General features: G+C 39.7%; 1 protein-coding gene across 2 annotated transcripts in view; it reads left to right on the top strand.

Annotated features, from left to right (window-relative positions):
• The first annotated feature begins 285 nt into the window (after window positions 1–285).
• The window catches only part of CHD1 (chromodomain helicase DNA binding protein 1), a 64,055-nt gene continuing 51,735 nt past the window's right edge, over window positions 286–12,605 (top strand). The window contains exons 1-3 of one of the 2 annotated variants that reach the window (XM_063129569.1): window positions 286–532; window positions 2,584–2,795; window positions 12,174–12,375. In XM_063129569.1, the coding sequence (XP_062985639.1) occupies window positions 2,743–2,795; window positions 12,174–12,375 (255 nt within the window). In that variant the 5' untranslated portion in view covers window positions 286–532; window positions 2,584–2,742. The remainder of the gene's footprint in view (window positions 533–2,583; window positions 2,796–12,173; window positions 12,376–12,605) is intronic. The other variant, XM_063129568.1, reaches the window with a different exon arrangement.

Below are 12,605 nucleotides of genomic sequence, written 5' to 3' on the forward strand. Positions count from 1 at the left end.
CCCCGCCCCGCACGCGCTGGCAAAGGCCGGCTCGCCCCTGGCTCGCCTTGCGCCTAGTGGCTGCGCGAGCCCCTCCGCCAGCTTCTCTTCCTCGCTGACTCCTCCCTCCCCTTCCCGCTCTGTCCCAGGGCTGACATCACGCCCGGGGTTTCCATCGGACGAGGGGAGGAGGAGGCTGTACTGAGCAGCGGCGGCAGCGTGATGGCGGCGGCCGGGAGGACTTAAAGCAACGGCGACGCGCGCCTGCCCGCCCGCTTACCTCGGGCTTTTTTTTTAACCCGTTCTCTTCCTCCGTCCCCTCCGCCGTCTCGCTTCCTGAGGGACTCGCGCATCCCTCCCTCCTTTTTTGGCCAGGCCAAGAGGGAGGGCCAGAAGCGGCTGAGGGAGAGTGGAGAGATCCAGGCAGGCCCCGGAGCGCCTCTTCTTCGCCCTCCTGTTCCGAGGCCCGGCTGCAGCGCTCTCCGCGCCTCCCGCACTCAGTGTGGCTCCTCAGGAGAGGCCCAGGCAGCCAGGCAGGCCTGGCGACGCTCAGGTAAGCGCGGCCCGGCGCCGGGGAGTGGAGTAAAACCGGCAAGGGGAAGATCGGACGGCGCGGGTGGGAGCAGCGTTGTACTGACCGGCAGACGGTGGCGATAGCTTGCCTGGACGCCGTGAGCAGGCCGCGGCGAAGCAAGGGAAGGGCGGAGAGGGGGGAAAGGACGAGCGGGAGGGAGCCTCCGGCCCAAGCGAGCTGGAAGACGTCGAGGCGCGGGCTCCGGCCTGGAGGAAGGAAGGGAGGGGAAGGCCCGGCCTAGGCTGCGCGCTCGCGTGGAAGCCAGACTTCAGGTGGGCGGCTTGCGAAAGGAGCTGTGAGGGGGACGTGGGGATAGAGGGAGGGAGGAAGAAAGGCCCGCTTTTGTTCAGCCACCGCCGGGACTTGTGCCTCGGGGTATTAGCTGGCTTCCTAGCTTGCCTGCCTGCCCAGCCACCTTCCCTCGCTTGCTTGCTTGCGTCCTCCCTCCCGTAGAAACTCGGCCGGGCCGAGCATGCTGCTCGCCTAGCCTTGGGTCCTCCTTTTTCATCTTCCCCCGCCATCTCCCTTTGTTTACCAGGCGGCTGAGGAGAGGCGGTTATGAGAGAGGCAAGGAGGCTTTCGCAAGCGGGCGAGGAGGGGAAGACCGCGGCCGGCCTAAAAAGAAGCGGCGGCGCTCATAATGGAAAAAGGCGCCCTGCGAGGAAGCGGCGAGAGACACCCACCACGCTATGGGGGAACCGGAGGGAGGGGAGAAAGCCCATTTGTTTTGGCACCCACTAAATCCACGAGGCCCGCTCCTCATTGGCTGACAGGCTGGCTATCAGGGACTCGGTGCGGTGCTTTCCTGCTGCTCTGAACAGTGGCCCCGCCTTTTGCTCGGGTTCCCTAAAACACACACACCCGCACATAATTCAGCTGACTGACGCATGTGGATAATGAAATTCGGTACTATGTTATTCTTAAATTAGCTTGTATCTTGGCCAAAGGGGTAGTAAGGAGGCTCCTTCAGCAGGTGGAATTGCTCTTGTACTTGGAACGAGCCGCCTATACTGCTCCTCGAGCCTTGGGGAGCTAGCTTCACAATGCAATTTATATTTTTATGCTGTATTTATCTTATGAACTGTTGTAAACCGCCTAGAGAGCTTCGGCTGATGGGCAGTATAGAAATGAAAATAATAATAATAATCCTATGCATGTTTATTCCGGTAATTCTCATTGAGCTCAATGGGATTTATTCCCAGGTAAATGTGTATAGGATTACGGCCTTACTGTAACATTTTTAAAGGGACAGTACTATAGAAATCATAATCAGGATCTTTTATTTTTATGCTTCCCGTAGCCCAGATACTGACTGGATGAAACTCATTTTGTTACAACTCAGTTCTATACAGACTTTCTTATAGGACTTGGATTGTAATCTTAATGGGACAGGGCATGCACATTATACCACATCTGACTAGTGCCAATTTATAAAAAGACTAATGTATGCATGTGGCTTCTGGCATGTTCTGTGCATATTTACACAGTGGAGCAGGTTAAAAAAAAAGACTAAATAAATAACATTTATGTGTTATTTATTTAATCCCACCATGTGCTTATGCCCTTGTAAGTGTGTTTTAAGATTGCAGCCTTACTCTCATTGTATGCAAGGACTGCTATAGAAAAAAGCTTGCCTCCATACCTGCTTAATCATTAGATCCATTTCAAAGTGCTATGAAAAGCTTTAAATTAGGCTTTATCATGTGTGAAGCTGAATTACACAAATAATGCTGACCCTACCTTTCAAGGCTGTTGTAAGGATTAATGAGAAAATCCATTTTCAATGTTCAGTGCCAGACTAGGACTGAGTAGACTGGGGATCAAATCCCCACTGCATAACCTTGGGCCACTCACTGACTCTCATCCTAACATACCTAACTGGGTTTTGTGAGAATAAAGTAGAAGGTGGAGGAAGAAAGGCATGGAACTGTAGCAAATAAGTAAATTCAGAATCTGATATGCCAGCATGTATCTTCAAAGACTGTTGAGATATATAAATATTTGAAATGGATCTTGTCTTTTTTTTTAAGGTAATTTGGGCAAAAATCATGAACTGCTCAATGCAGTAGAACAAGTTGCATGCAAAATATCTGAAGTGCAAGAAAGAAGACTCTCAAGTGGACATTTTATATCCAGGTTGTAAACTGGAAGAACTTTTATTTATATTTTTATCTTGGTGAATACTTACAATGAATGGACACAGTGATGAAGAAAGTGCAAAGAACAGTAGTGGAGAATCAAGGTATGAACTTAAAAAACTAAATTTGATATTTAACATTTTCTTACATTTTTTTGTGATAGTTAAGTTTTCACAAAAATAACGTTTATTATTTTGAGGTGTCAGACCGAGCACACTTAATTGTACATTAGTTCAATTGAATTCACTTACAAATAAGAGTGTGTAGAAATTTAGGCCTGCATTCTAGTAAATCCATTTATGGTGTGCCTCCAATAGGAACTGATACTCAAATATGCATGTTTTTGTAGAAAACGTATACTTGCAATCGAGATAGGCTGATGGTCCCAACCTATCACACATATATCTGCTTATACAGGGCTAAGTAAACACCAGATTTTGTGGTCCAGTCATGGTAGGAACCTGCTTCGATGTAATATTCTTCACTTTTGACTCTTGCTTTCTGTCTTACTGATATTTCATGTCGTGCTGGTGTTGCACTTATGGTTAGGAATGAGAGGAAGGGCTGTCTTCCCCAAATTTGCATGAAACAAGGAATGGTTCAACTTACTGTGAGTGATGAAATCAGAGTAGCTAATTCCCCGGTTTTCCACACTTCTCTGTTTAAGATGCCTTTAACCTATGAATCAGAGCTTGGTCATTGTACGTATTTACAGATAAATAATTCTGTATGTGACCACATTTTTTCATACTTGTGTTAAAAGATTGTATGAAAGTGACAAGAGAACTGCTCAATAACACATTGTTGAAAATGCAAACAATAAGAGGTAAAATAGAAACTTACATTTAACAAAGTAATTTCAGAGAGGTTTACTCAATGTGTACCTCAGATGTGTGTTGATCATTTATTGGCAATCTTGCTACAAACATTTTGAAAATATAGGTAATGAAAAGTAATGTAGGAAATTACCCTGAGAATAAAGTTCAGCATTTGTCTTCTTTAAGGAGCTTACTTACTGAGAAGTATACATACAGTATGTTTGCTTGTACAATTTCAGTGTGAAGGAGCACATAGTAACTTCAGATTCATTTACACTTGTGGATTGCCAAAACTTCCTGATAAAGATAAAAATTTAGGCTGCAATCTTATGCCCTCTTGTCTGGGAGTAAATCCCATTGAATTCAATTGGTCTTAATTACGAGTGGACATGTATAAGATTGCTCTGTATATCTCACAAAGTATTACTAGTCTAATTCATACTTAATGTGCTCTGGGGTATCTTGAGCAGAGTTTTTACAAGATCTGAGAATTCTCCCTAGCTGAGTTGCTAACTGCAAGATCAGGCTTACATCTGATCAGCAAAGGCTGACACTTTTTTGTATTTTCAAGTGAACCTCAAATAAAAAGTCTGTCATAAATCTCATAAGCAGACTTCTGTTCACACAACAAGATTTCCTCTTGCTTTCCTGCCCCTTGCAGCCCTCTCCCACACCTTCCAAATCTGCTCCCGAGGGCTTTCCAACCCATGTGTGAGTGTAGTCAAAATGCTACACATGTATATACTGAAGCTTTTAGAAACAATAAGAGACCTGTTATAGTTCAGCATCCTGTTTGGCTTATAACTATCTGTATTCGATGCTTCTGGGAAGCCCAGCAGCAGGGTGTGAGGGGAATAGCCCTCCCTCACTACTACCTCTCAGCAGCTGCTATTTAGTGGCATACTGTCTCTGAACCTGAATGTTCAATTTCGCCATCACTGCCAATTGCTGTGATATTCACTTTCTTCCATGAATTTGTTGAATCCTTTAAAACCATCTAAGGTAACAGCCATCACAACGTCCTATAGCAGTGAATTCCATATACTATGAAGACATTTTTTACTTTGACACTCTTAAATCTACTGCCAATCAGTGTCTTTGCAGTTAAGCCTTTTGTGGTTGCTACCTGTGTGTATAGTACCAGTAAAAATTACAAGTTCAAGAGAGGCTGTTCTTTCAATACCACTATCTTTAGAGATGTGTTTGATAACAAAGAAAGAGAGAGGGCCTTCTTGGTGGCTGCTCCCAGGCTGTGATACTTCCTGCCAAAGGAGTCTTGGTTTGCTCCCTCCATGCTTTCCTTCTGCTGGCAGGCAAAGACCTTTTTATTCAAGCAGGCTTTGGCGTGTAACTAATCTGTTGGTTTTTATTATGCTACTAGCTGTACCCTGCCACGCGTTGCTGTGGCTCAGTCTGGTTAAATTGAAAAGAAAGAAAAGACAAAGCGGATGTTTCTAATATGTTTAATTTCACAATGCTTGTGGATATACAATATTTTTAGTTGTTCCATTGTCTGTGTAGATATAGAGATTGTCTGGTTTGCCAACTCTAGAACACGCAACATATAATTGTCCATGTGAGAAGCAATCTGTGTCGAGATCTAAACCGCACAATTCTAAAGATTGGCCCTGAGCTTTGTTGATGGTGATTGCAAACGCCAATCGAATTGGGAATTGCAATCTCTTAAATTGAAATGGCATATCTGTTGGAATAATAGGAATGCGAGGAATGAGTACATCTTCACCTTTGAAAGGTCCTGTCAAGATTGTTGCTTCTATGTATTGTTTTATTATCATTTTAATCGAGTTTTATTAATGATTGTAAGCTGTCTTGAGTGCCATTTTTCTTGGTAGAAAGGCAGGGTACTAATCAAATAATAAATTATAACTTGGTCATAACACTCACATGTATATTTTGTATTTGGGAATTTTGTATTACAAAATTAATGTGCCCCTGTAGTTTGGTTTTAGCATGCAAACTTGAGGGCAGTTGTAATGTGATTCTTAGCTAGTCAAGCATAGACAGCTGCTAGTCAAGCATAGACAGCTGCGTCACAATAATGGCAGCTTGGTTTGTGAGTAGGGGATCTCCCCTTCTGCTTTGTGCTCAGGCAACCTGAAATCCAGAGTGAGGTTGGGACTGTCTGCTTCCGCAGCCTGCTGGTATGTGGGCTGGAAGTTACTCCGGCTGGCTCCCCTACTCCAGCCTTGTGCTCCTTTCCCTGGTAATAGATCTGCCAGTTGATTGATTGACTGTCATTTCTCAGAATATATCTGAACATTTATTAATTAGCACTCAATTGTTTAATGTCTGGCTTGGATTATATTCTGTGCTGACAGTTTTGAGAGAACAAGTGTTTGTTTTTGTACCAGTGTACATGGTGGGAAAATTCATTAACCTTAGTATATTTGCTATAGAGAGGGAATTCTAAACAGATTTACAGTTCTTATTAATAGCTTGACAAAAAATAAATTGAAGCATTCAAAGATTTTTATCAAGCAGTTCCTACCTTTTTATAATGATGTTCTGTGTGTGAAATATTAAATTGACTGTCTATATGCTCCTCCTGAACTGCTTTGCTGGCATGACTAGGAAGGGTCTGGTCAGAAAGTTGAGAGGAAGTATAATGTAGTAGGCTGAGTTAGTGGTGTCTGTGAATACTTACCTGTGGGAGAGTCGCCTCAGACGACCTCCTATTTCCCTTAAGTACTTTATGGGGAAATGTTACTATAAATCATTCTGAAAAGGGAGCTGTAAGTATCTTTGTGACATCACAAGCCTATATCTCTGTCCAATCACTCTTCTCATAGCTGTTTGTATCCCAATGGGAATCTATATTGAATATCTTAAGGATAGACTGAAGAAAAGATGAGAATAATACAGACAGACTAGGCAGTAAATGGAAACAGGGAAGTTGAGGGAATGAGGTATGGGCAAAGCTGGAGCAGGAACTGGGGTTGGGTAGGGAGGATGGGAAGGCAAGAAGAAACAAGAACAGTAGGGGAGAAAGGTGGTAGGAAGCAGGGCACCAAGGCAAAGGGAAGTGAGGCAAAGCACTTGGGAAGAGGGTAGGGAAGTTGGGTCTGGCTCTTGCTCACTCAAATTATAATGCATGTTCTCCCGGTTTGGTGGGCATCAGGTGGCATAATATAATGATTGAGATACTGCACTATGAATCATTAGGCCCCTGGTTTATATTTCCCTTGCCATGAATTCACAGCGTGGCCGTATGTAAGTAAGCCACTGTATCCTTATAGAGTTGCAAAAATACATGTCTGTATGTGAACTTTGAATACTAAAGTGATATAAGTTGCTGTTGTTGTTATACAATGTTAAGTAATCCATACATTAACATGTTGCCATTGGGCTAATCCTTAGAGGGGAGGGGAGCTGAATTGAAACCATGAGAAAGTATGAAACAAGTATAAATGTAACATTTAATGTATTAATCAGTTAGATCAGTTAATTTAAAATGTATTAAAATGTACTTTAAGTAATGAAGTAGTAGATGTTTTAAAAAAAATTTAATACAAGTACTTATAAAAACTGTAGATGGCAAGTACCGTCTTAAAATAAATTTTGCATCTAAAAATGAAGTTTGCCACTGAACCATATTTTAGTCATATGCAAATTTAATCAAGCAATGAATCAACTACAACTCATATGATTTATCAACTACTCGGTGATGACCCTAGTAACACAAAAGTGTGTTGTTTAAAAGAAAAGGCTTATTGGCACAGGGACTATATTCTGTATGTTCTGTTGTATATCCCCAAATTGATTCTAGATTCTCAGTTTACCTTGGAATTAATTACAGCTTACTCCAGTTCTTTTGTGTGTGCCTAAAACCTGTTTTAGAATGCATTAATGAAGTACAAATCACTTGTTCCTTTCTATTAGCATACTGTCTTTTTCCTCAGCACTGTTCCAATCCAAATAAGTAGTAATGGCTTTTCTACTTACATAAAATATTTTGAACACAACCAATTTGACTTACACCTGATTATCCAGATGTGCCTGGAGAATGTTGATTTTTTTTAATGATGTTTGCATTGACTAGTCTGCTAGTATGGAAATATTTTAATTATTTGAAGGTGGAACAATAAAGCTAGGTTTCAAAGGTTAGATTCAGATCTTTAGGAGTCAAATCTGGTCATAGAAGTCCCTTAACTTGGGAGAACTGGATAAACAATGATTATAGAAAAACACCCCTATAGGAAATTATTTAAAAGCCAAGAACAAAAGTAAACCGCCCAGAGAACTTCGACTATGGGACGGTATATAAATAAAATAAATAATAATAAATAATAATTCTTTACTGTTCTTAATGGATTAGTATGCTATACTAATTTAATGTGCGTTTATTTGATTGAGTTCCGTTTTCTGCACTAGAGATTTTAACTTCAGATTATTGCTTCTTAATTCTGTTCAGTTGTACAATCTAAGATGTACAGATATTCCATTTAATAAATGAATGCCTTCACTGTATTAACTTCCACTATTTTGCAAACAACGTGAAATAGAATTTTACATAGTTTAACACGGGTGGGCCAAAAGTAGATTGAGATGTTCAATAGATCAGCAAGGGTCTCCAACTCCAGTTGTTTAATAATAGCATTCCTGATCAGTTGAAAATCTGATGTAGTTGTGTATGCAAGTTATTCCAGTGTATGGATCATGGAGTTCACTTTGTGCATCTGGTTCCTGTTAGTACATGCTGGGGTTTTAGTAAAAAAAAAAGTAGATCTTGCAATATTGAAGTCTGCCTTCCCCTGGTCTAGTATGTAAAATTGCCAAGTCTTTGGAGAGGCAACAAAACGGCTGTATTTATTTAGAGAAGACTATTGATATATGCTTTCAACATGACATTGAAATGCAGAATGCATTATACATCTGGACCTGGAGACCAGCAATAGTCATTTTTATCATTCTACAATTATTGGATTAGATGGTTCATGAATGGAATGGGCTCAACTTAAGTTCTCTGCAGACCTCCCAGTACCTATGAGCCTTTCTGATGCAAGCTGTACAGACTCGTATCATCTTCCATGGTAATTATATAGTTATTGCTTCTGTAACAGGTTATTTAGATGACCATTTGTGGCACAAATAGTTTCCATTGTTTGTATAAGTGTGCCCCTTTATGCACCTTTTCCAGTTCTATTATCATTTTTGAGATCACGGCAACCAGAACTGTACCCAGTATTCCAAGTTGCCACACCATCAGTTTGTGTAAAGGCACTACGATATTTACAATTTTATTTTCTATCTCTTTTCTAATGATCCCTAGCATAGATTTTGTTTTTTGCATATTGGATCAATGTTTTCATTTTGATATAGGGCTATGTTCTGTACTTATTTGAGTAGGTGACTATCACAGCACACTCCGTTGTCTGAGTTTAACCTCTCAAGTGCCATTATGGTGTTTTTTTGCTTTTTCAAGAGTTGTGTAACCATGTGTACATAAATTACGCTTGAGTGGCTCTAGTTTCTTGTACTGCAAGTCAAAGTAAGGGTAGTGAAAGTTGCATATAATACTGCTTGTACTGTTTCTGGTCAAGAGAAAAAATGTATAGTTTTCAAGGGCATATTTTCTTCATCATGATTCAAAAATTGGGGAAAGTTTCCTAGTAGAGCAGTAAGTATGGGGGTTGGTGGAAATAGTACTGACTGGTAGTAGCTCCTTCATAACAAAACTACTGGAAAATAAAGCTTACTTGATGATGTTTGACAAATTATTTGTGGCAATAACATGGAATGCTGCTAAAAACATTAACTTAAATGAATTTCAGGAATTGAGACTGAAGCAGTTCTGATAGTATTGTGATTTAAAACTTTAATAATAACTTGATATATCAAGTTTTTAAAAGTTGAGTTGTGTTCTGTTTTTCTTCTGTTTTGCAGGCAATTTATTTATATAGTCCAGACCCTTGGCTACCAGTAAACAGTCTGCCTAAGCCTGCCAAGCAGAAATTTATATTATTGCCCTAGTTGATAAAATAACACATGAGAATAACAAACAAGGTTTATGGAAATATATCTAAGTAGTTTGTGACTTGTTTGTGTAGATGAATATTAAAGGGGCACAGTAGTGGCCCTTTAGTTAAGACAGAATTATAAAACTCAGAATTTAATTGCTTATCAAAATATCTATTTCTGATGAAGTCTATAATTGTGAAAACCTTCAAACCAAATAAAAATGCTGAAAACTGACACATTTACCCATTTTACTCTATTTGTGTTGTATCATATATCATTTTTTTCATATTTGGGTTAAAATTACTAATGTACTGTATTCAGACTTGTCGAGGAAGGGTGTCTTTTATTGGTTTAGTGAAGTTCTGAGTACCAGTTCAAAGGTTTTCTGCGCCATGAAAGCTTATGGCAACAATTTCTGGCAAACTTATTTTGCATATGTTCAGTTTCCTTCTGATACTAGAATGCTGCCAGTACTCCAATGTTTTCATAGGAATTCTGTCTTGAAATCTACTGCATCCTATGTGCAATGCATATTCCTTTAGTTATGGAATGTGACCTCACTAGGTCAGAGTACACATTACTACAAGGATTGGGACCCTAAGATGTTGGGGGTGGGTGGGTTTAGGGGAACATTAACACTTTGTTTCCCTGCTGTGGTCCGAATCTGAATTTACATTGGCAAAAAGGCATCCGACACAGGTTAAAGGGTTAAAGTCCCCTACCTAGAGTCCTGATCAATTTGGTATATTATGAGAAATTTGTTTCAGTTTTTGATCATGATTTACTCAGTTTGCACTTTCTGGATCAAACATGGACTCTGAACTCCATACCAGCTTGCAATGTCAATCACAGACCAAAAAATAAATGTGTTTGACAGCATGTGTACATTTTTACAAATGCTTATGTTTGAAAAAAATGTATAAATACATTTTAATCAATGGGAGAAAAATAAGTACATTTGAAATATGTACACAATTATGTGTATATTTGGAAACTACACATGAAAATATGCACGGATTTTCATGTGAAAAGAAAGAACAAAGCTTGCAATCTGATACAGACTTGAGTCAGAACAAGCTTTGAGATGGAATTCGGGCAAGCTCGAATTTTGGTGATTCACACATCTCTAAACAAGGCATGTCTGCTTTTTAGTATGTGATAGAAGCATATGTTAGATATTGCTTGTCATTAAGAGAATTTTATTAAATCATCAGTTCTCTAAAGAATGAGGATTATTAAGTCCTTTACTTTCTCAGTTTCTGGTTCCATGCCCACTTCTTTTTGGTGGATAAGATTTCAAGGATAAAGTGTGCTCCCCCTCTTCATATAGACAGGAACATTTATATTGCTTATTTCTGAGTGTATGTTTTTCCGAGGACTGTTTCTTGTTTTTGTTTTTCAAAAATTTGGAAAAATTGTTCAGGTTTAGATTTTGAAATACTTTCTTTTAGAATTTAAGACAAAGTTTTTAGCTGTTGTTACCCTGTGTTTACCCCCCAAATGATTTCTAAAAGCCATGTAATAAGAACACTATTATACAAAGACTAGAGATGTAACTTGTCTGGAAATAATGAAGCCAAGGTGTGGTTGTGGGGAATGATTTTTTAATCCTTCTTTAAGTTTCCCATCATAGTTATTTCTTTCATTTCTTACTAAAATTGTTGATCTAAAGTATATTTTACAGATATATAGATAGACTCTGTTTCCCAACAGTTTCTTGACATTAAATGTGCATTCTTGACAGTTTAGGTTTTGTTCTATAGAATCTTGTATTTCTGATGCTGTAGCGTAATTCTAATATTTTCAGTCAATAATTACAAATTTACAAAGTGAGTTTATTTTTTAAAGTTTTAAAATATAATGATAATTTTATGAATAAACTTAAGTGATACATAAAATAACTTCAGGAACAGAAAGGCTGCTTTTATGTTCCTAAATCACCTCTCCCCACTCTGGTGCCCTCCAGATGGACCACATTGTCCAGCATTCATGATCAATGGCCATGCTCCCTGAGGCTGATTGGAGCTGAAGTCCAAAATATCTGGAGGGCACCAGGTTGGGGAACGTTGTCTTAAAGCACCAAAGTGACTTTAGATTTGTAAAGAGCTTTAAATAATAAGCATTGTGTATTTTTCAGTTTTTCCAAAATTTCAGTTTTTCCGAAAACCCATGGACAAAAACATCCCCATCCCTCCCATGGCCTCAAAATTTCTTGAAATGTTACATCTCTATACGCAACGCATGGCGTGGACAGGGGTGAGGGGAGAAGCCATGATAGCTTCTTTTACCAATGTGATTGAACATGGGGGCTGCTTGTGGTCAAATGCAAGCATAACCATGCAACTGTATGTCCACAGCTCTAATCCATGTGGAATGTGGAAGCATTAGCATTCCTTGGTCCAGCATGATATGCTCAATTGCTTAGCAACTAGGTGCCTAAGGTAATTCCATTCTGAACCTTATCCTATGCTTGAAGTATATATGTTCAAAAAGCTTATTTTAGGCTCCTAGATCTGTTAACACTTACTTGAGAAATTTATGGGAGAGAGCTCCAATTTGCAGATGTAAGTATTACTGAGAAGACTGAAAATCAGCTGGACAACTTTTACTGTCTAAAGCTTTTAAATAATGAATGAACAGCTGGATTAGTCTTTGATAACATTTACTCTTAATTTGTAATTGCAGCCAGTCAGATGATGATTCTGGTTCAGCATCAGGTTCTGGATCTGGTTCAAGTTCTGGAAGCAGTAGTGATGGAAGTAGCAGCCAGTCGGGAAGCAGTGATTCAGACTCTGGTTCAGAGTCTGGCAGTCAATCGGAATCAGAGTCTGATACGTCTAAGGAGAAGAAAGTCCAAGCCAAACCTCCAAAAGTTGATGGAGCTGAGGTAAAATGAATTCTCATATGTAATTGATCCCATGTGTTTATCTAATTATTATATATAAATGACTCAGTTGATATTAGATAAGAAGCTGCATAAATAGTTGAAATTCTAAAACAGTTTTGTAATGGGAGACATTGGGAATGCTGATAGAAGTGTCATATAGCAGCGCTCTATTGCTGCTAAACTTTCACCTCTCCAGGACACTCCCAGTATATAACCAGCTGAGTCTAATC

This window comes from Elgaria multicarinata, chromosome 6 (genome assembly GCF_023053635.1).
Source record: "Elgaria multicarinata webbii isolate HBS135686 ecotype San Diego chromosome 6, rElgMul1.1.pri, whole genome shotgun sequence".
NCBI classification, from domain to species: Eukaryota; Metazoa; Chordata; class Lepidosauria; order Squamata; family Anguidae; genus Elgaria; species Elgaria multicarinata.